Raw genomic sequence first — 21,261 nt, 5'->3', positions numbered from 1 at the left:
CTACTGATTTTCTATTCATAGGACATTTGAGTTATTTCTTCATGTGGACCATAAAATGCTATAGCTTTAAAGAGATCTTAGAAATGACTTAGTTCTTTCTCCCCTTGTTTTGTGGGTGAGAAAATCAGAAAGGTTTGCTAGCTGCCTTAAAGTCACAGAGTTAAGAGTAGGAACAATGACCAAACAGAAGGTCCTATTTTCTAATATAGTCATATATCTGAATCCATATGCAGACCCAGTGACAAACCATATGTGAACGTAGTTATAAGCAAGTTGCATCATATAACCAATGATGGCTTCTATATTAAAAGCAGTACAAAGTAGAATGATCACTGAACTGAAGTTCCAGGATTTACATTCAAATCCTGCTTCCTGACACATTTTCCCAGTGACTTTGGGAAAGTTACTTAAACTCTCTATGCCTCAGTTTCCTTATCTGTAAAACAAAGAAGTTGAATTAGATGACTTGTAGTGTTCTTTCCATTTCAATGACCCTCTAAACCTTCTTGTAATTGTTCATTTATTTAGTCATGTCTGACTCTTCATGATCCCATTTGGGTTTTCCTGACAAAGATACTAGAATGGTTTGCCATTTTCTTCTCCAATTCATTTTACAGATAAGGAAAATAAAGTAGAGTTAAATGACTTGTCCAGGATCACACAGCTGATAGGTGTCCAAGGCCACATTTAAACTTATGTCTTCCTGACTGCAGCTCCTTCAATCTATTCACTTTGACACTTAGTTGTGCCTTCTATGATCTCAAGTGGTTTTAAAGACATCAAGAATACGGATAGATTAAAAATAATATTGATCGATCAAGTATTAAGAACAATGACATAACTAATAGAAATACTGAATGTTCCTATTTTACTTACAGGGTATAGGGGCTGTGCTTGGGATCAAGAAAACCAAGAGTTCAGATTCTTCCTATGATACTGAATAGCCAAGAAATTGAGGGCTAGTGACAATTCTTCAGTTTCTTTCTCTTCAAAATGGGGATAATAACCTAGGGTTGCTATGCAATTCTAGTGTTTGTGAACTATCTGGTAAACTTTAAAGTAATATATAACTATCAGTTTTCAAAATGCTAAGTGACAAAGGGAAACCTCTTGTGTATTCCTTAGGTTCTCTTTGCAGGATTTGTGGAAAGACATTGGACAAAAATCAAAAAAGATGAAAAGACATGGATGGCTTGAGATCTATACTGTTGGAGGCAGTGCTCAGGTTGATGATATAATGTATCCACTGTCACTTACATATGGCTTAAAAGTAGGTAAGTCTGTTCTCTCTGGACCTTGGTTTCTTAATCTTTAAAATAAAAGACTTGAGACTAGTAGGTTGTGAAGGTTTTTTTCTGCCTCTGACAGTACATGATCTATGATATACCATGAATGAAGAAGAAATGAGCTAATGGAAAGATCCTTGGGCTGTTAGAAAATAGAAACATGTTTGAATGGAAGCTCCATTAGGTCTGTCTTGCCTTTAATGACAGGAATGCAGGAAGAGAAGTGCAGCCCTAGGTTATAGATTAAAACCTTCTCTTCTCTTGGTGTCATCTTCCCTCTCCTTTGCCGCAGGCACAGGATACACATCATTAGTGGTGACAGTCACTGCAGTAGATATGTAGGTGCCTGGGGGGGAAATGTCAATTTTGGCTCCATCCATCCTTACCCTCAATTGTTCTTGTGACACTGAGATTTGGGCCAAATTAAATTTACTGCATTTCACAATTTTGTTTAGCAAATTAATGGATAAAAGGGACAAACCAAACACAGATTTTAATTTGACACCATCCCAAATAAAGGCTTGATATAAACCTTCCTGGCCTGCAGGAAGAACACTTATTTCTTATGGCATTCCTATTGTCCTGTTGGGCAGGAAAAGTTACCTGACTTCATCAAAGTTGGTCCTGACAAATCAGAACTGAGTTTAGATTACAGTTTAAATCCAGCCTCCAATAAGGCATACTAGTAACACAATACCAACATTTACTTCACCCAAATAGAAGATTCAGGTAGAATAATGCATAGAATATGAAACTGAAGGGATCCTTAGGGATTTTATCCAATGTTTTCACGGTATGGATGAGGAAATTGAGGTGCAGAAGAGAGCCCCAAATGGCATAGTTGGCTTTCCAACACAGAACTCTGAGTTCTGGGTCACCATGCTGGTGGTTAAATAGCTTTGCATTTAGGCTCTAAAATCTGTTAGCTCCTGATTTTTTCACCAACTTAGACTCTTAACAATCAGTGGCAAAATAGTAAAAGCAGCAAGACACTCAGTGACAAGAATCCTCCTTTAAACTTTTATTCTTATAAACAATTTACTTTATATAACACTTGAAGGTTTACATAATGATCTTCTTATACGAGTCAGACCCTGATGGGGCAAATAAAAATCCCTAACGTGGTCTCATTATTTGTGTTTGCACTGCATATTTCCATTGAGCTGGAACCAAACACCATATTTTACATGATTAAAACTTTGAATAATATGAATGTGAATGTATTCAATGACTTCAGCAAATTCCTTATTTATACTAATCAGGACCAAGCTGTATTTCATTTGATCATCACAACAATAATACCTACAAGATAAGTGTCATTATTATCTCCATTTTTGCAGATGAGGAAACTGAGGTTCTGAGGAGCTAAATAATTCATCCATGTCACATAGTGTAAGTGTAAGATAGGGCTCAAATCCAGGTCTTTCTGACTCAAAGTTCTCCATTCTAAGTGCTAACTCTATTAAAATGATCACAGATTTATAAACTGCTACTTTTCTAAACCTAACCATCTATCTTCAATTCCATTCTATTCCTACACTAAGGGGCCCAAGATAATACAAGTCATTGTCATTTCTCAGCCATTTGTAAAAATGAATGGTTCATTTCAATACAGCAATCATTTGTTGAACTTTTCAGGTATTAGGCTTGGAGTTAAAGGAATAAATATCTTTTTTAAAAAAAATTACTATATGTGACATTAAGAGTTATTAGAGTTTATTGGGAAGTAAGTTCAGTGTCAAAATAGGCTAGCAATATAACATTTTACAAATTAAAATAATTATTTGGGGGACTTTCTTAAAAAGAGCTACAAATAGTTTTGCCATTTAGTTAAGTTTACAAACAGATTTTTTTCATTTGATTCTCATGCAAAGGTGATGTTCACGGAAATTTCCCTGTGGACATTTCCAGTGGAGTCATGTCTGAACCCCAATGTTTTATGTTGTTTCTCTTTGTTAAGTCCCATGCAACATGAGGATCCTGGTTAGCCCCTTAGTCTCCATCACTTCAACTGTTTTGAGGATGATTGTTGGCAGAGCTGAAATAGAGCCCTGTAGTAGGCTTTGAAGGAGAATGGACTCCTGCTTTTGCTCTTTTTTTCTTTCAAGTTTGTCATGACTTTATGAGCTCTCCCTTAGTCTTCTAGTGGAGAGAGAGCAAGAATTTACCTCATCTTCCCTCTCATCCTCCTCAAGAGCTACTATTCATTTAAGTTTTGTCCAATTCTTTTTGACCCCATTTGGAATTTTCTTGGCAAAGATACTGGAATGGTTTGTCATTTCTTTTTCCAACTCATTTTATAGATGAGGAAACTGAGGCAAACAGGATTAAGTGGCTTGCCCAAAGTCAGATAGCTAGGAAATGTCTGAGGCCAAATTTTAGGAAGATGAGTTTTCCTGATTCCAGGCTCAATGCTCTATCCAGTGAGCCACCCAATTGACCAATAGCAGTTATACAAGCTATGTTATATGATAGTGAGAGCATGGATTTGTCTAGGTGATCCCAACATTATCTCAAAGCTGTACCTGCTGCTCCTGCTTTGTATTGCTTTCTCTTAGTGCTGCTGACAAAACAATAATTCAACATAATTGTATCTAGATTTGGAGGATACTTTGTGAGCTCAAGAGTCCAGAGCCATTGAGCAGACTAGTTTCCTAAAAGTAGAAGTTTCCTGCAGCTGCATCCTTCTTGGTGGAGATGACTATTGCCAGGGGAATGAGCTATATATTCCAACTCCATCAGAAATATTCCCAGGAGTGAATTACTGCTTGGACAGTGCAGACTGAGGTGAAAATGAAATCTGTTCAGGATTTCACAAAACTCTTGGCAGTCTTTATCTCCTAGGAAAGTAAAACAAGACTAGTTTATGGTTACTATTTCATGTTTTGAGTATTTGTTGATGCTTGCTTATGAATTTTTTTATTTTAAGCATTTTGTTTTGGTGGAGGAAATAAATAGCTGTCCTATAGCTGATAAATATTACTTGTACACTATATGACATTTCTAGAAGAGACTCTGTTAATCCCTTTTGAGAACTCTTTAAATTAAACAAATTGTGTTTAAGAGATTTTGGGTGAGGAGAAGAAGAACTTGATGAATCAGAGAATATGAAAAAAAAAGGCATTACCCTTTCTCTTTTGGACTCAGAGTCCCTCAAGACTCTTGAATTAAGAATCGGGGTCCTTGAGAGAGAGAGAAAAACCTCTGGGATGCAGATGACACAAAACAGTCCTATGAGGTAGGTTGGACAGGCACCCATTTTGTAGATAAAATTTCTCAAAAGTATCTTTTAAGTGACAGAACTTAAAACAGTGCTCTTTCTATTATACTAGGCTGATTGTAATATATAGGCAACTAATTAGAAAGAATGACATGAAAAGAGATGAATGTTTGAAAGACATATAAATCCAACAATAATATTCATATTTATATAGCACTTGATGAAAGCTATAATCTATAGATTCCGGGGTAATTACTATGTACTTCATTAGTTTTCTGTGCCACCTATTGTACAAGGCACAGAAATATAATAATAAAAAAATAACTACCTTTTTCCTAGGGTGAAGGGTCTGGAATGTCACTGGTATAAGGAATTGCCTGTTGGGAAATTCCTTATATCAATGCAGATCAATAGCTGCTTGCTGCTTGACCTGCTCTTCATTTTATGGTCTTAGAGAATTGCTGTGGACACTGAGAGGTTAACTGACTTGCCCAAGGTCAAACTGGCTCCCAGCATCAAAACTTTCTTCCAGCAGCTTTTTGCTTATATGTATATATAGTATGTATAAGAAGTTGGATTGGAACTCAATTCTTCCTATTTCAAGCTGTCTCTCTATCTACTCTGCCTATCTTTATTTTATAAATAAGGACACAGAACCTCAAAGGAATTGCAAATTGCCAAGTGTCACACAACAAGCAAATGATAAAACCAGTATTTGTAAACAATTATTCTGATTTTCAGTACAGCAATCTTTCCATTCCACATCACACCATACACACTGAGCCAAAGTATATTACACTATATGCATGATACCATCCCTACTTTTAAGGAGATAATAACTTAGTTGATAAATTAAAAATAAGATAAAAATAGGGAACAACCCAAAATTCATTGTATATATGTTTTTTGTTTTATACATATATATTTATACACAAATATGTATAAAACATAGGTAAATTATCTGGTACCAGTTACTACTACTAAAGAAATTAAGTGAATCACTTGTATTTAAACAATTTAGAAGTCATTGAATGTTGAATACGAATTTGGAGTTGATATTAAAAAGGAAAGGATCACAATTTTTCTTATTTTTGCTTACTTTATGGTTTCCTAAGTGAAAAGATTTTGGAGATAGAACGAACCTTAGAGACAATCTAGAATCTAACTCCCTACTTTTACATAGATAAGTAAAATGGGACCTAGAGACTTCCCCAGGATCATACAGAGATTGACAGTCAGGATTAAAAATTGGGTCTTCTGACCTCAAGTCTAAAGTTAATCTATCTTTGCTACTCCACACTTTGTCTGGATACAGAGCTACTAGGTTATACCCAGGAGATAAGATTATTTGGTTGGGTCCTGCAACATTTATTTCATGCTGTTCAGAATCTAGATCAGTTCTAACTTTGGAATGGTTAGAACATAGAAGATAGTTCAAGCTGAGAAGCTGACAGGAGATAAAGTCAGTCTTTATAGTTGATTTGAGTAGCTGATCTGATTGAAGGATTTAATCCTGTGATCTGCAAAACTATTCAGGTTCACTTTCTATGGATGTTGAGAGGTTCCGTTCTAGAGCCAGAGAGGATTGTTGTTTTTTTTTTTTTTAATATTTTATTTTTATTTTATAATAACTTTTTATTGACAGAACCCATGCCAGGGTAATTTTTTTTTCACAACATTATCCCTTGCACTTGTTTCTGTTCTGATTTTTCCCCTCTCTCCTTCCACCCCCTCCCCTAGATGGCAAGCAGTCCTATATATGTTAAATATGTTGCAGTATATCCTAGATACAACATATGTTTGCAGAACCAAACAGTTCTCTTGTTGTACAGCGAGAATTGGATTCAGAAGGTAAAAATAACCCAAAAAGAAAAACAAAAATGCAAATAGTTTACATTCATTTCCCAGTGTTCGTTCTTTGGGTGTAGCTACTTCTGTCCATCATTTATCAGTTGAAACTGGGTTAGATCTCTTTGTCAAAGAAATCCACTTCCATCAGAATACATCCTCAAACAGTATCGTTGTTGAGGTATATAATGATCTCCTGGTTCTGCTCATTTCACTTAACATCAGTTCATGTAAGTCTCTCCAAGCCTCTCTGTATTCATCCTGCTGGTCATTTCTTACAGAACAATAAAATTCCATAACATTCATATACCACAATTTACCCAGCCATTCTCCAATTGATGGGCATCCATTCATTTTCCAGTTTCTAGCCATACAAACAGGGCTGCCACAAACATTTTGTCACATACAGGTCCCTTTCCCTTCTTTAGTATTTCTTTGGGGTATAAGCCCAGTAGTAGCAGAGCTGGATCAAAGGGTATGCATAGTTTGATAACTTTTTGGGCATAATTCCAGATTGCTCTCCAGAATGGTTGGATTCGTTCACAACTCCACCAACAATGCATCAGTGTCCCAGTTTTCCTGCATCCTCTCCAACATTCATCATTATTTTTTCCTGTCATCTTAGCCAATGTGACAGGTGTATAGTGGTATCTCAGAGTTGTCTTAATTTGCATTTTTCTGATCAATAGTGATTTGGAACACTCTTTCATATGAATGGTAATAGTTTCAATTTCATTGTCTGAAAATTGTCTGTTCATATCTTTTGACCATTTATCAATTGGAGAATGAGCCAGAGAGGATTGTAAAGGGCAGCTGAGGCAATCATCTGAGGAATTTCCCTCTCAAGCTATAGAGAGCACTACAGATCAGGACAGCCTTTCCTCATCCACCCCTCAGTATAGAACGCTGATTCCCAAGTCAGCTACCAGTAACAGGTTTCCTCCAATCAGATCCATTCCCATCAAGAATTGCATAGCCACCTGGTTTTAGCTATGCTCAATTTCTATCAGCTCTGCTGATTTGCTCACTTTACCTAAGCTTTCCTTCTGGAGTTTCTATCAGCTTCTCTATTGTGTCTTCTATAAGCATTATTTCTTATTGTCTTCTCTCATCAGTTTCTCAAGCTGAGGCTTTTTATTCATTCTCTTGCCTGAAACCAAGGCGTCCTCATGTGCAATGACCCACCTATCTTAAGTTGAGAAACCCCTAAATTCACCTGTCTGTCAGATAGAATACAAATAATGAATGCATTTTCCCCTACAGTCCCCAAATAGTTCTATGATTCAGAATTTTTGAGCAAGAAACACCAAAGCCCTAAACAACAGCAATAGCAATGACAATAGCAATACTTTGCATTTTTATAGCACTTTAAGTTTTGAAAAGCATTTTGGATTTCTCTTTTGACCCTCATAACAATCCTTGGATGTAGATGCTTTTCATAGATGAAGAAATTGGGATTAAGAGAGATTAAATGACTTTCCCATAGTCATCCTGCTAATAAGTCAAAGGCTGCCCCTAGTCATAATCAAATTAGCTTCTCAAAAACAATGTCCCACAGTTATCTCCAATACTAGGTAGCACTTTTGTTTCTGAGTTGCTTTCACTCAGATGTTTTTATATGAGAGTATATTTTCTCTGATCTTTAAAACAGTATTTGCCTTCTGTTGCATTTTTTTCTGGATTTCTCCCACAAGTGTTCTTTTTCTGTTCCTTTTGGCAAATAAATATCCATATAATAAAGGATCAGTATCTCAAGGAAAAAATTAGTCCAGCTTGAATGGTACATATTTTTCTTCTCACACATGACTTCATAACTTTTTTAAACCAATTTTTGAGTGTGTGTGTATGTGTAAGGTAGCTGGGATTAAGTGATTTGCTCAGGATCATATAACAAATGAGTATTATATATCTGAAGCTAGATTTGAACTCAGGTCCTCCTGACTTTAGAGCTGGTTCTCTGTCTACTGCAACATATAGCTGCCTCTTCATAACTTCTTATGTATTACTTTAAGTGGTTACTTAAATTCCTTACCATATAATTATATAATCATCTCTGCTGCAAAACCCTGAGCCTCAGTGTGGTATGGGAGTAATACTAAATTGTACCAGTTTCTGCTCTATGAGGTCCTCCCATGTTGGAAAGGCTTTCAGTAAAGACCAACAATAACCTGTGTATGTATGAGTACAAGGGAGGAGCAGCTTAGTGAAATGTGGAAAGGGTCATAGTGGTGGTATATTATTTTGATGATAGCAACTAAAAGAGGAGAGGAATTTTAATCTTCATGACCAGAAGCTAGACCCTTGAAATAGAATTACAAATCTTTAATTTTTTTTTTTATTTTAGCTTTTTATTTACAAGATGGGCAATTTTTTCAGCACTGACCCTTGCAAAACCTTCTGTTTCAACTTTTCCTCTCCTTCCCCCACTCCCTCCCCAGATGGTAGGTAGACCCATACATATTAAATATGTTAAAGTTTATGTTAAATACAATATATGTATACATATTTATACAGTTATCTTGTTGCACAAGGAAAAATTGGATTTAGAAATAAGGTAAAAAAGGAAAACAAAAATGCAAGCAGACAATAACAGAAGGAATGGAAATGCTGTGTTGTGGTCTACACTCATTTCCCATAGTTCTTTCACTGGGTGTAGCTGGTTCTCTTCATTACTGAACAATTGGGACTGATTTGGATCCTCTCATTGTTGAAGAGAGCCACTTCCATCAGAATTGATCCTCATATAGTATTGTTGTTGAAGTGTATAACGATCTCCTGGTTCTGCTCATTTCATTCAGCATCAGTTCATGTAAATCTCTTCAGGCCTTGCTGAAATCATCCTGCAGGTCATTTTTTACTGAACAATAATATTCCATAACATAGAATTTCAAATCTTTTGAAGCTTTGAAGGGTCATGTCTTTATTCTTTTTTTTTGTTCAAAAAGAAAACTTATTTTGGTATATAACATTTTTAATATTACAAAAGTGTGATGTCAGAACAGTTCAATAAGTTGGTGAGCCCCTCTTTTCTGTTTCTTGTCGATTGACAGTTTCTGCCTCAGACTAATTTTTAGAGAGAGAACCACATATTCTGACTAACCCCCAGTTTGTTTCTTTCTCTAGATTCATGCCTTATTTCTCAAACTAAATTATAAGCTACTTGTATTATTCTTCTTTTCTTGCTTAGCCTAGTGGCTTGCATGCCACACACCAGTAAATATTAGTTTATTTGAGAAATAATGTAGTTAGCATGCTAATTGTCTGGAATTGAAAGGATATTTTCTAAAGTGTTTGAAAGTTTTCTATCTGAGCAAAATGAACTAGCAAGGTTTGCCAAAGTCTTGGGCTTCCAAGTCTCATAGTACCATCATTCTAACACATAATCCTCTTGTTTTTCCTGTATGACAAACTGAACCTGGTGCACTGGGGATCCTGGGAACTTGGGCCAGCTGGTACACCTTGTATTGACAAGACACCAGGCAGAGATCAATGGCAGCATCTAGATTTTCCAATTGGACTATTTTTACGGATGAGTTTTGATGTAAATGATGCAGATACCAAAACTCTCTCCTTGCAGAGTTCTAGCCTCTATTTTGCCTTTACCCTCTGTCCTCTGGAAGAATAATAATATAATAATAGCTAGTATTTATATAGTACCTTAAAGGTTTTAGAGTGTTTCATCGTATTTGATTTTCACAACAACTTTGGCAGGTAGATGCTATTATCCACATTTTACAAATGAGGAAACTGAAGCAGAAAGATATGAAATAACTTGCTCAGATTTAAACAGTCAGATTCTGAGGCTGGATTTGAGCTCAGGTCTTCCTGATATCCAGCACTCTATCCATTGCATTTCACTTTCCTTCTATCTTCTATTATTTACCAAAACCATCAGCAGGTTTTGGCATCATCTCTAAGACTAAATGCTCTTGATTTCACTCCTAGACTCCATGATACCATGGGCATAGGATCCCATTGTCATTATCAGACTTTTCTTCTGCCACCATATCTCAGCAACCACTTTAACCTTTAAAATTTACTCTATTCTGCCCAAATCCTGGCTACTGTTTTCAATGGATCTTTAGATCCTTATAATTCCATCAATAATTTTATCTCTTGGTTCACCATCTTCTTTACCTTTGCTTCCTTTAATTACCTTGTGTGAAACTTCTTAGCATCAATGTTTTTTCTTCAGATAATTTCCTGGGAGTGGGGCTAGGTAATTTTGAGGTTAGATAGGAGTCTCAGTATTATCTATGTCACTTACAATAAGCCCCATGTGGACTTAAAATAGCTTGGAATATCAAAGCATTTTGTGTGTATGTGTTGGAGCTGCGGAAGGGTATTGGGAAAGTCATTTTTTCTCAGGTTAATTAGTTTTACTGTTCAAGACATCCTTAGGAGATATAGTATCTTCAGCATTCCTTCAGTCAAGAATTTGTTGTTTTCTGTATGTCAGGCACTATGCTAGGTGCTAAGGTTGCCAAAAAATAAAAATAGAATAGTCCCATGCCTTCCCAAGAAGCTAACAGCAGGCTTCTCCATGCCTACAGTTCTAGTAATTTGATTTCCCTTTCCCTCAATCTTTTCAAATCCCATGATCTCTGTCTCTAGTTTACTTCATCCAGAAACAGAAGTGGTCATATCTTAGACCCCTCTCCCATCCCCAACCTCACCCCCTTCCCCATCCTCATTCCTATCCCCATCCCCAACTCCATTCCCATCTCCATCCTCTCATCCCCAACCTTATCCTTATCCCCATCAGTATCCCCACGCTTAGCCCCACCCCATCCTCATCCCCATCCTGACTCAGGTGCCAGATTTCTTTCTTCTGGTAAGAAGACCCTGTTTTTTAAATTCTTAATTTGCTAAGCATAGGTTGTGTAAAGGTCAGTCCCTGGCCCTAGTATCGCAGATTCTGACCCAGTAGAATCATGAATGTAAGATGAAAGGAGAAAAACAAATCCCAGGGCCAAAAGCAAAATGAGAAAACAAATCCAGGATGGAGTTAAGGTTGGTAAAAGAAAGACTAGGGAAGCAGCAGCAACAACAAAATATCTTCAAATATATTGGTTAAAAAGAAGAGAATAGAGAAAAACATCTATTAACATTAAAGACAGAGCATGAAATTAATGACATGTCTTAATTGACTGCGACGCTGAACTTATTTTTTAAATGCCTGAAACAAAGAAAGGAAGTTTTTGACAATTAGGAAGCCATGAGATCCTCCAAATCCAGATGACTGTTCTTTCCTCACCACAGGGTTTAACAAGACAGAAGGCAAATCCTATCCTTTCCTCCAGGGCTTGTATGTGACAGAAACTGAAAATAGGTCCCTTCCCTTTTCCCTCCTTCAGTTCTGAGGATGTCTTTTCACTGGAAAAATCTTCATTAATGATTAAAAAAACCAAACTGTTCCATTTGCTATAATATTTGAGATGGTCTTCTTAGCAACTAACAAGAAAGATTTTCACTATTGAGAGGAAATCTCTGTAAACTAGTACCATTATCTCTCAGAAGCCTTAGTAGAAAAGATCATTTCTCCAGGATGCATTCCTAGAATGACAGCTCACATTTCAATAGCACTGTAAGGTTTACTCAAACCAGTCTGATGAAGTAGTAATAGCCAGACTTTTAATAGCATTTTATAAGTTGCAAAGGGCTTTACAAATATTATTTCATTTGATACAACAACCTTAGCAAGTAGGTGCTATTATTATTTTCTTTTTATAAATGAGAAAACTGAGCCAGGTAGAAATAAAATGATTTGCACAAGGATTACACAGCTAGTTTTTGAGACTGAATTTGAACTAGTATCTTTCTGACACTAAGTTCAGTGCTTTAACGTACTGTCCCAACCAGACTGTAAATTCATTTACAGGAATTTACCCATCCACAAAAACTTAAGGACCTATTAAGTATCAGATGCTGAAGATACAAATACAATTAATGAAATAATCCAAACTTTTAAGAAATTTACATTTTTATTTTTATTTTATAAAGCTTTTTATTTTCAAAACACATGCATAGACAGTTTTCAACATTGACCCTTGCAAAACCTTGTGTTCCAATTTTTTTCCTCCCTTTTCTCCACCCCCTCTTCTCTAGATGGCAAGTAATCCAATATATGTTAAATAAGTTAAAATATATGTTAAATTCAACATATATATACATATTTATACAATTATTTTGCACAAGAAAATCAGATCAAATAGGAAAAAAATGAGAAAGAAAACAAAATGCAAGCAAACTATAATAAAAAAGTGAAAATACTATGTTGTGATCCACTCTCAGTTTCCATAGTCCTCTCTCTGGGTGCAGATGACTCTCTCCATCACAAGACCATTGGCACTGGCCTATGTTGAAAAGAGCCACGCCCATCAAATTGATCATTATATAATCTTGTTGCAGTGTACAATGATCTCGGTTCTGCTCACTTCACTCAGCATCAGTTCATGTAAGTCTCTCCAGGCTTCTCTGAAATCATCCTGCTTATTGTTTCTTATAGAACAATAATAAGAGAATTTGCATTCTAACCATTACTGTAACCTCTATATAAAAGATAGGGGAACCAAGAGGAATTAACTGACAAGATCAAAGGTATGTGGCTGATAAATGTCAGAGTCGGATTTTGAATGCAAGTCTCCTGATTCCGTGCACAGAAATCTTTCTGGGCATGCCATATCTGTAAGATCTTGCCATAGAGCCTCAGCCTTAGAGATGTCTATTGCTAGGTACCCGAGTTGTCCAACTCCCAAGCCCATATCATATTTTGGAATGCCTTTCATGTTAGGGCATCTGATTCTGGTCCTGGTTATACTGCTGATTTGCTGTGTAATTTCGAGCTAGTCACTATTTTTCTGGTTTCACCTATACCATGATGTTGTAGAAGGCTGGAACTCTGGAGAGGTATACGTGAAACAAGGATACTTACAACAAGCTGTTAACTCAGTGGAATTGATGAGATGATGGTTCTTTATTATAGATATGCTTAGTACTTAGCATGATGCTGTAACGGTTCTCTAGTTCACACATACTCAGTATGCTATAATAATGTAATTATAATAAGGTATTTAAGGGCTGAGAGTACTGGAAATGAGACATTCCATCTTTGACTATCTTCCTTATGGCTCTCCTGCCTCCTGCACTCCTCCACTAAGATCAAGACTGGGTCAGACTGTGACAGATACAGACTATGAAGGAGACAGACTGTGGAGGAGACAATAAAGACTTTAGACTCTATTCTTGTCCATCTCGTGGTGACTAAGATCACCTGATGAGATCTAAGGCCTGTCCCGAGGACCTTCAGAAAGCTAGCCCAGACATTTCACTTTGGCATCCCACACTGGGCAAAGGAACTTATTCCTTTCATTTTGTGGGTAGAGAAATTCTTTGTTTCAAATAGCTGAATTTGTGTCTGAAAGTTTGAAAGAGATAGTCATATTCATTCCAAGGAGGAGGTACCAGGAGGCAGATTCTCTCAATACACATATATCTATTCTAGCAGCACTGAGAAGTTCTCATCTCACTGAATATGGTTCAAGAAATCTAATGAGTAACTATTTTAAGTAACTTGTTCTACTCTAGAACTGCATACAAAGTCAGCAACCAACACAACTTTTCCTCTTCTTCCCCTACCAGGGCAGGGTAAACTCACAATTGACTAGATAAATCTAGGGACTCATAAAATATGTACAACTTTGAAGCTGGAGTCAACAAGAATAGAGGATCCTGGAAGTCTCAGGAGATAAAAGTAGTCAGCAACTAGACTGGTACTAATCAGACTAAAATGATGCCTTAGTGCTCAGATAGGGAAAGCACAAGTCAAAGCATTTCACAGTCCATATTGAAATACATGAGAGGTCCCTGAAGATCCTGAATTCTGAGCCATTTAAGATCTAAGAGTCCTGAATACTGAGAGGTGGAGGTAAGTCCAAGAATACAATGGTACTAGTGAGTAAAGCCAGGTTCATCTATCCCACTCACAAATATAGAAAAGGCAGAGGCTGGCCCTGGTACAAAGCCTCAATTTAGGAAATAAGCTAATGAAATAAGCAAATCAAAGAAAACATCATCCAAAAGGAAAAAAATTGCAAATTAAGGCAGAGACTGATTTTTTTTTTTTTACAAAGACTATTTGAATACTTGGAAGAAATAAAACAAGAAATGAAAAAAAAAAAGAAATAAAAGTTCTTGTAGAAAAAAATTGGAAGAGAATAAGTTGCTTAGAAGAAATGATGGTAAATCTTTCCCAAGAAATGGACATACTGAAAATTGTAACAGACCAAAAGGAAATCATTGACTCCATGAGAGTCATTGGAACAAAGTCAAAATAATGAAAAAACAAAAAACAAAACAAAGAAAATGTAGGATATCTGACTTAAAAAAAGAGAAAAAAAAAAACCCCAACTGAAAAAAAATCAAGGAGAGATCATTTAAGAATCACAGGACTCCCTGAAACCATGAATAAAAAAAAGCTTGAATACTATATTTCAAGAAATTATAAATAAAAACTAACTAGATCTATTGTAAGTAGAGGATAATATATAAAGAATCCAATGATAACTTTTTGAGAGAAATCCAGAAAAGTCCCAGGAATATTATCAAGTTCTCAGATCAAAGAAAAATTATAGAGGAGAGGATTCTGGGTAAATGGCTGAGTAGGTCAGAAAACTTTTGGTTCTCCAAATTTACTCCAGAAAAAAAGACAAACATTATCTCAGAAGGAATGTAGAATGATGGAAATAAACAAAAATCAGGATAAAGTAATTATTCTTATAAGACAACCTAAGATTATCTCAAGAAGGACCTGATTTCCAGGGGCAGGCGTTGCCCCTGAGTGGAGTGAAACATAGGCAGGCTAACACTGTGAAATTACAAACCACAACACTGGGGCCAACTGGGATTGGGAAGGAGCCCGAGCCTTAGAAATTTTCATCTCAGGGTCAATGTAGGAGTCTAATGGTAGAGTAGGAAAAGATTGAAAGGACCTTCTATTGTCAAGGGATAGCAAACAGCAGTGCTGACCAGACATGTGTTGGACTAGGCTGTCATTTCAAGGGAGAAGAAGCTACCACACATCTGATAACTGCAGTAGCAGAGGAGAAGAAACCCTACTGTCTGTGCATACTTGCAAAAGAGCAAAGTCCCTGGTTTCATTTCTAAAGAAGAGAGAATAGTTATAGCTTGCAGTCACAGGAGGGATTAGAGGGAGTGGGAGTATATTTGGGACAACATGACCAGGGGCTCTAGTTGTGGCTTAGGAGTGGATAGTAGAGTCCAAAGTTGAACTTGGGCACAGATCTCAGAAAATAACAGTAAGAAAAATCTGTTGGCTGGGTCATTAATCCCCATGACTGCAGACTAAACTTGATCATTCTAATAATGTTAAAAACAAAATAAAACAACAACAAAAAATGAACAAAGGAGAAAGAACCCAACTATAGATAGCAACTTTGGGGGTAGAGAAATTCAAGGTTCATACTCACAAGGTAATGGAACTAAAAAAACCCTCCTTTTTCAATGAGAAATGTCAAATAGTCCTAAGCACAAAAAGAATTCTTGGAATTTAAGGATTTAAAAAAATCAGATAAGAGAAATTGAGGAAAACTTAGAAAAAAAATAAGAACAATACAAAAAAAAAATCAAGTATGAAAAGGAAACCAACCAACTCGAAATAGAGAACCAGAAACTTAAGGAAGAAATTAATTCCTTGAAAACTAGATTTGGGCAAAAGGAAATTAATGATGCTCTAAGACACAAAGAAATAATAAAACAAAATCAGAAGAATAAAAAAATAGTAGAAAATAATAGAAACATCTTTTCAGAAAAACAACTGATCTGAAAAACAACAGATTGAGGAAAAATAACATAAAAGTAGTCAGACTGTCTAAAAATTATGATAAAAAAAGAATCTGGATACAGTGTTACCAGAAATTATCAAGGAAAATTGTCCTGGAGTTCTAAGACTGGAAGTCAAAGTAGAAAAAGAAAAAAAATGCAACGATCACCACCTGCCAGAGATCTCAGGAAGAAAACTTAGAGGAATATAATAGCCAAATTTCAAAGCTCTAAGTTAAGAAGAAAATATTGGAAACAATAAGAAAAAACAGCTGAAATATGGAGTTATAATAAGCATTACACAAGACTTTGCAGACATTAAGTTGACTTGGAGTTACAAGCAATGATGAATTATCCAGCAAAATCAAATATAATCCTGAATGGAAAAATATGGATAGTTAATGAATTGAAAGACTTTCAGATACGTGGACAAAAACAGCAGAATTTAAGTGGAAAAAATTGACATATAACTCAATAAGATCAAATTGTTTACTTTTATGTAGGGAAATATGAATTCTTTTATGATTGTCATCTTTATTTGGGTAGTTTGAAAGAAATGTTTGGGCTGAGCTGAGTATGATGGAGTTATTTTAAAAAATAAAATTGTAAGGATATAGAAAAAGAAGCAATTATCTATATAAATGAGACAAAAAAGGAGAAAAATGATACAGAAAAAGTTAATGGGGGAAGGTATATAGTGTTGATGAAACCTTACTATCATCAAGAATGAGTTAAAAAGGAATAACATTATATGTGTGTGTGTGTGTGTGTGTGTGTGTGTGTGTGTGTGTGGTGTGTCTTTTAAATTCAGAAAGAAATAAGAGGGGGAAAAAAGGATAGGATAGGGGGAGAGGATAAGGGAGATATTCTTGGAGGAGTAAGTAGGCTAAGGAATAGGAGGGGGCAAGGTAATAAGTAAAAATAAAGCAGAGGAATGAAGAGGGATAGGAATAGGATGGAGAAGGATAGTGAGGAAAAAATAGGAAGGAGGAAAATATATAAAAAGTTATTATAGCTTAGAATGTGAATGGGATAAATTTTCCTATGAAATGGAAACTAATAGCAGATTAAAAATTTGAATTCAACAATATATTGTTTTCAGGAAATGTTATAAAAATGAGAATTTTACACAAACATAAAAGTCAGGAATTGAATATATATATAAAACAGAGGCAGTAATCATGATTATAGATAAAGTTAAAGCTAAAATAGATTTAATTAAAAGAAAAATAAGGAAACTACATATCATCTAAATTATTCAGTATTGTTTCACTTTTTATTACGCAGTATAAAGTACCAGAGTATACCTGCCAAAACAGCTACAGAAATCATACACATATAAACATAAAATATTTTTTATACAAATAAAGTTAAATCTAAATAACTGAAGTAATATTGGTTGTTCATGGGTAAAGTCAATATTGTTATGGGCCAGAACTTGAAACAAGGTACTAAGTGGAATTGAGGAGACAATGGTTAAATATAGTTTAGCATCGATTTTATACTACAATAAATAATGGTTTCCTGATATATAATGATTGGTTTATACTCAGTGTGGAACATATAAGCAGGGACTGAGAGCTACAAAAGGGAAGCTCCCAGGGCCAGAGAAGACAAACACACTAGAAGCTCCTGAAGGCTGAGATGGATTCATTCCATCTTCTACTTTTGTGGTGGCTGGAGGCTGAAGCACAAACCTTTGGACTCGGAGATTCATTCACTTCATCTCACACTGCATTGGTGGCAGGCTCTCCTTCACACATCTCCACTGAAGCCAATACTCCAGAAGGCCTCCAGAAAACTAGCGGAACCCCAAGTGAAAGAGAAAGGACTTTAAAAGAGACAGTAAAGGATTTGGAGTTTAACACCTGGCTATTCATGTGGTGATTACTGAATTGAAAGGAAAGCTGCTCCCAGAGACTCCCAAGGAAATCGAAATAAGAGAACATTACACAATATAATTTTTAAAATGACAATTTTACCTAATTAATCTATGTCATAAAATCCCAATTAAATTACTAAGAAAATTATCTTACTAAGTTAGAAAAAATAATAACAAAATTCACTTAGAAAAACAAAAGATCAAAACTTCAAAAAAATAAAAAACAAGGGGGAGGGAGAAATGTAAAGGAAGCAGATTCAGTAGTATCAGATTTTAAACCATATAATAAGGTAAGAGGATTGTTGAAGAGAAAAATGGATTATTTTGATTATTTTAAATCAAAATTTTCTTGTAGGAATAAAAGCTATGAAACCAAGAATAGAATGCATGCAGAAAATTAGGGGAAAATTTTTATAAACAATATCTCAAATAGAATATGATGGGGTTGAATTATTGCTGTGGTGTATGAAATGATGAGCTGGTAGATTTAGAAAAAAAGCATGGAAAGACGTGGACTTATAAAGATGATGCTATCTACCTTCAGAGAAACAGATGACAAGTGAAAATAAACATAGTATGGTCTACCATATATGTGTATGAGTATATATGGGTATATATGTATATGTTTATAGATATCTATGTATATATGTATGTGTATACAAGTATACATATATATATGTATATATATATGTGTGTGTGTGTGTGTGTGTGTGTGTGTGTATCTTTGTATATGTGTATATTTGAATGTGTATGTGTCCATATTTTAATGTAATCTTCTTAGGTGAAGAGGGGAAAAAAAGTAAAAAATACATAGCAGAGAATAAAAGGAAACCTATAAGGAAGCAAAGAAAAGCTGGATAGCTTTGAAAACAATGTGCAGTTTTTATTATAGAGCCTTTCTTGAAATGGAAATTTATTGCTTTATATTGAAAACTCTCTTAAGTTTTGTCGTCTATGTGGTAATTCTTTTGTTCTTAAGTTTAAAATAAATTTAAAAATCTAAGGTAAAATGCAAATAAGAAAATAAGTAGAAGCAAACAGAGTGAATCAGTTTAAGTATCAAGGAACAATAATCAAGATAACATGTTGATCTGAAAGCTTTCACTAAAAGGCTGGAAATCTTGGAGATCTTAAAATTACAAATGACAAAAGATATTGCCTTACAATGAGAATGATTTATCCTGCAATGTAAAGGGCTGAAACTCTTAAAAGATGTACTTGAATCAGACAACCAAGCACTTAAGGCTAATTACCTATTGGACAATAACTCTATTAGCATATGCTTGGGAAAATGGCCCTTCTCACTATTCTGTGCTGGCTGGATCTTTGGTGTATACAGATAATCCTAGAAGGGATTAAAGGGTGGAGTGAGAAGAGTTAGACTCACTTGGTTGCAGTATAGACAGGAGAAAATTGTAGAGATTCTGAACTCTAGATCCTTGGCAAAACTCCTGGCAGTTTTGTCCATCTCCTTCACTCCTCTCCTTAAAGAGCAAGGACTTTTGCTTATCCTGAATCTGCCTGACCCTGAGGCCTCCAACGAATTAGCCCAGACTTCACACTGCAAAACTGAGTATAATCCTACAGGGGGAAAATAGACTTTAATGGAATAGAGGACTTTTGAGCATTTATGATAAAAAACCAGAGCTCAGTGAGGACTTTGAAATAAAAATATGATTCTTGAACAATAATTTAATTATTTAACATTTATTTTTATTATAATGTTTATGAAATATTTAATCAATTTAAGGGAGCTATAGATGATACATTGATAACATCCTATACCTATAGGTGACACATACACATGCACAAATACATACATATATATGTATGCATGTATGTTTGTGTATGTGCGTGTGTGTGTGTGTATGTGTGTAAAATGAATCATTCATGGAGACAAATATTGTGCTTGGTTTTCAAATTACTTTATTTTTTGTTTTACCACATAGCTCAAGTATTCAAGCTCCGTCTTGTTCAGAGTGTTATTTTGCATTACATTCAGAAATGTTTTCATCAGCCATCCTCCCTTGTAGGCTACTCCAGCCTTATCCCTGGAATGCTTAAAAGTGACTTGTGATGGTTCCACACTTTTCTTCTGACCCCAGATCCTTTAAGTGATAATCTAGCCACTCTTCCAGGTCTTTGACCTGTTGTTCCAGAACCCTTAATTCTCGCTCCAGTCTCTCCTGAAGAATGTCCAGGCTTTCTCTCAACCACTTTCCCATAGCCTTGGTTGGTTCCTTAGGCTGGTCCTTGAGCTGATTTTCAAGGTTCTAAAAAGCAGAATATTTAAACGTTTCCCAGTCTCATCAGGCTACAATTATTTTTGAACCTTTCCTATCTCTTTCAGTCATGGCACAATGATTGGCCTGTCAACCTCAAATCTAGTATATTCAAATACATATGGCAGGCCTCTCATCACTATTTAGTAAAAGAGAGTAAGGAAATCCAGAGCAATATACCACTCCCTCTAAGAATTCTAGGAAGCTTTTTTGCACTGGTTGGGTAATGTTGTGCTCAAGATATTATTCAGAGGGGCATTATCTCTCTGCAACTCATTTCAAGAACTTTCTTCACACAGAGAAGTGGGGACTAGAGAGACAATGGTCTACCATTTCCTATCTGGGACATATGATGTGTTTTACATGTTTAACACATCTCTCAAACAAGGTGAGAAGGGAGAAGAAGGTCACCTGTGGTACAGGCTTTCTGTGCAGTGTGATTTGGGATTAGTGGAGAGAAAAATAATGCAATAATGCAACATAAGGGGGTGAAGTTAGTGTGAGAGCTTTGGGAAAGAAAGACTTTATCCATTTCTGTTTTGAGAGAAAGCACTCGTGGTTCTAGACTCTCTTGGGAACTGACTCAAGACATGTAGAGAAACAGACTTTGGAAGGCGGCCATGTAGGCAAAGCTGGCTCCTTAACATGTCTCTGATTTCCACTTTGTTCCCTAGGGCATTTCTCCTTGAGTGAGATCAGGACCTCTCTCTTGATTGAGCCAAGATCTCATCCTGATCTTATGTAAAGATATGTAAAAGAGCTCCCTTCACTCTGTGAATTTCTTGTGCAATATAATCTGCAAAACTTTTGATTTCTGCTTCCTATTTGTTTGGATAAACAGATTCCCTCACTATTCCCTGTCTGTGATGGTTTTGTTTAATTAGAAGTTGGTAAGAAGAGACC

At 35.7% G+C, this 21,261-nt stretch overlaps 1 protein-coding gene across 3 annotated transcripts in view; it reads right to left on the bottom strand.

The window, feature by feature from the left end:
* SMIM23 (small integral membrane protein 23) overlaps positions 1–21,261 on the bottom strand; it is a 54,746-nt gene that overhangs the window by 23,529 nt on the left and 9,956 nt on the right. For 2 of the 3 annotated variants that reach the window (XM_051973747.1, XM_051973746.1), the window contains one exon: positions 19,986–20,349. The exons of the other annotated variant lie outside the window; for it this stretch is intronic. In XM_051973747.1, coding sequence (XP_051829707.1) covers positions 20,137–20,349 — 213 coding nt within the window. In that variant the 3' untranslated portion in view covers positions 19,986–20,136. Of the gene's footprint in view, positions 1–19,985; positions 20,350–21,261 lie in introns of those variants that run through there. 3 annotated transcript variants of the gene reach the window in all.

This window comes from Antechinus flavipes, chromosome 2 (genome assembly GCF_016432865.1).
Source record: "Antechinus flavipes isolate AdamAnt ecotype Samford, QLD, Australia chromosome 2, AdamAnt_v2, whole genome shotgun sequence".
Lineage (NCBI taxonomy): Eukaryota > Metazoa > Chordata > Mammalia > Dasyuromorphia > Dasyuridae > Antechinus > Antechinus flavipes.
This window is presented reverse-complemented; position numbering and strand designations above follow the sequence as displayed.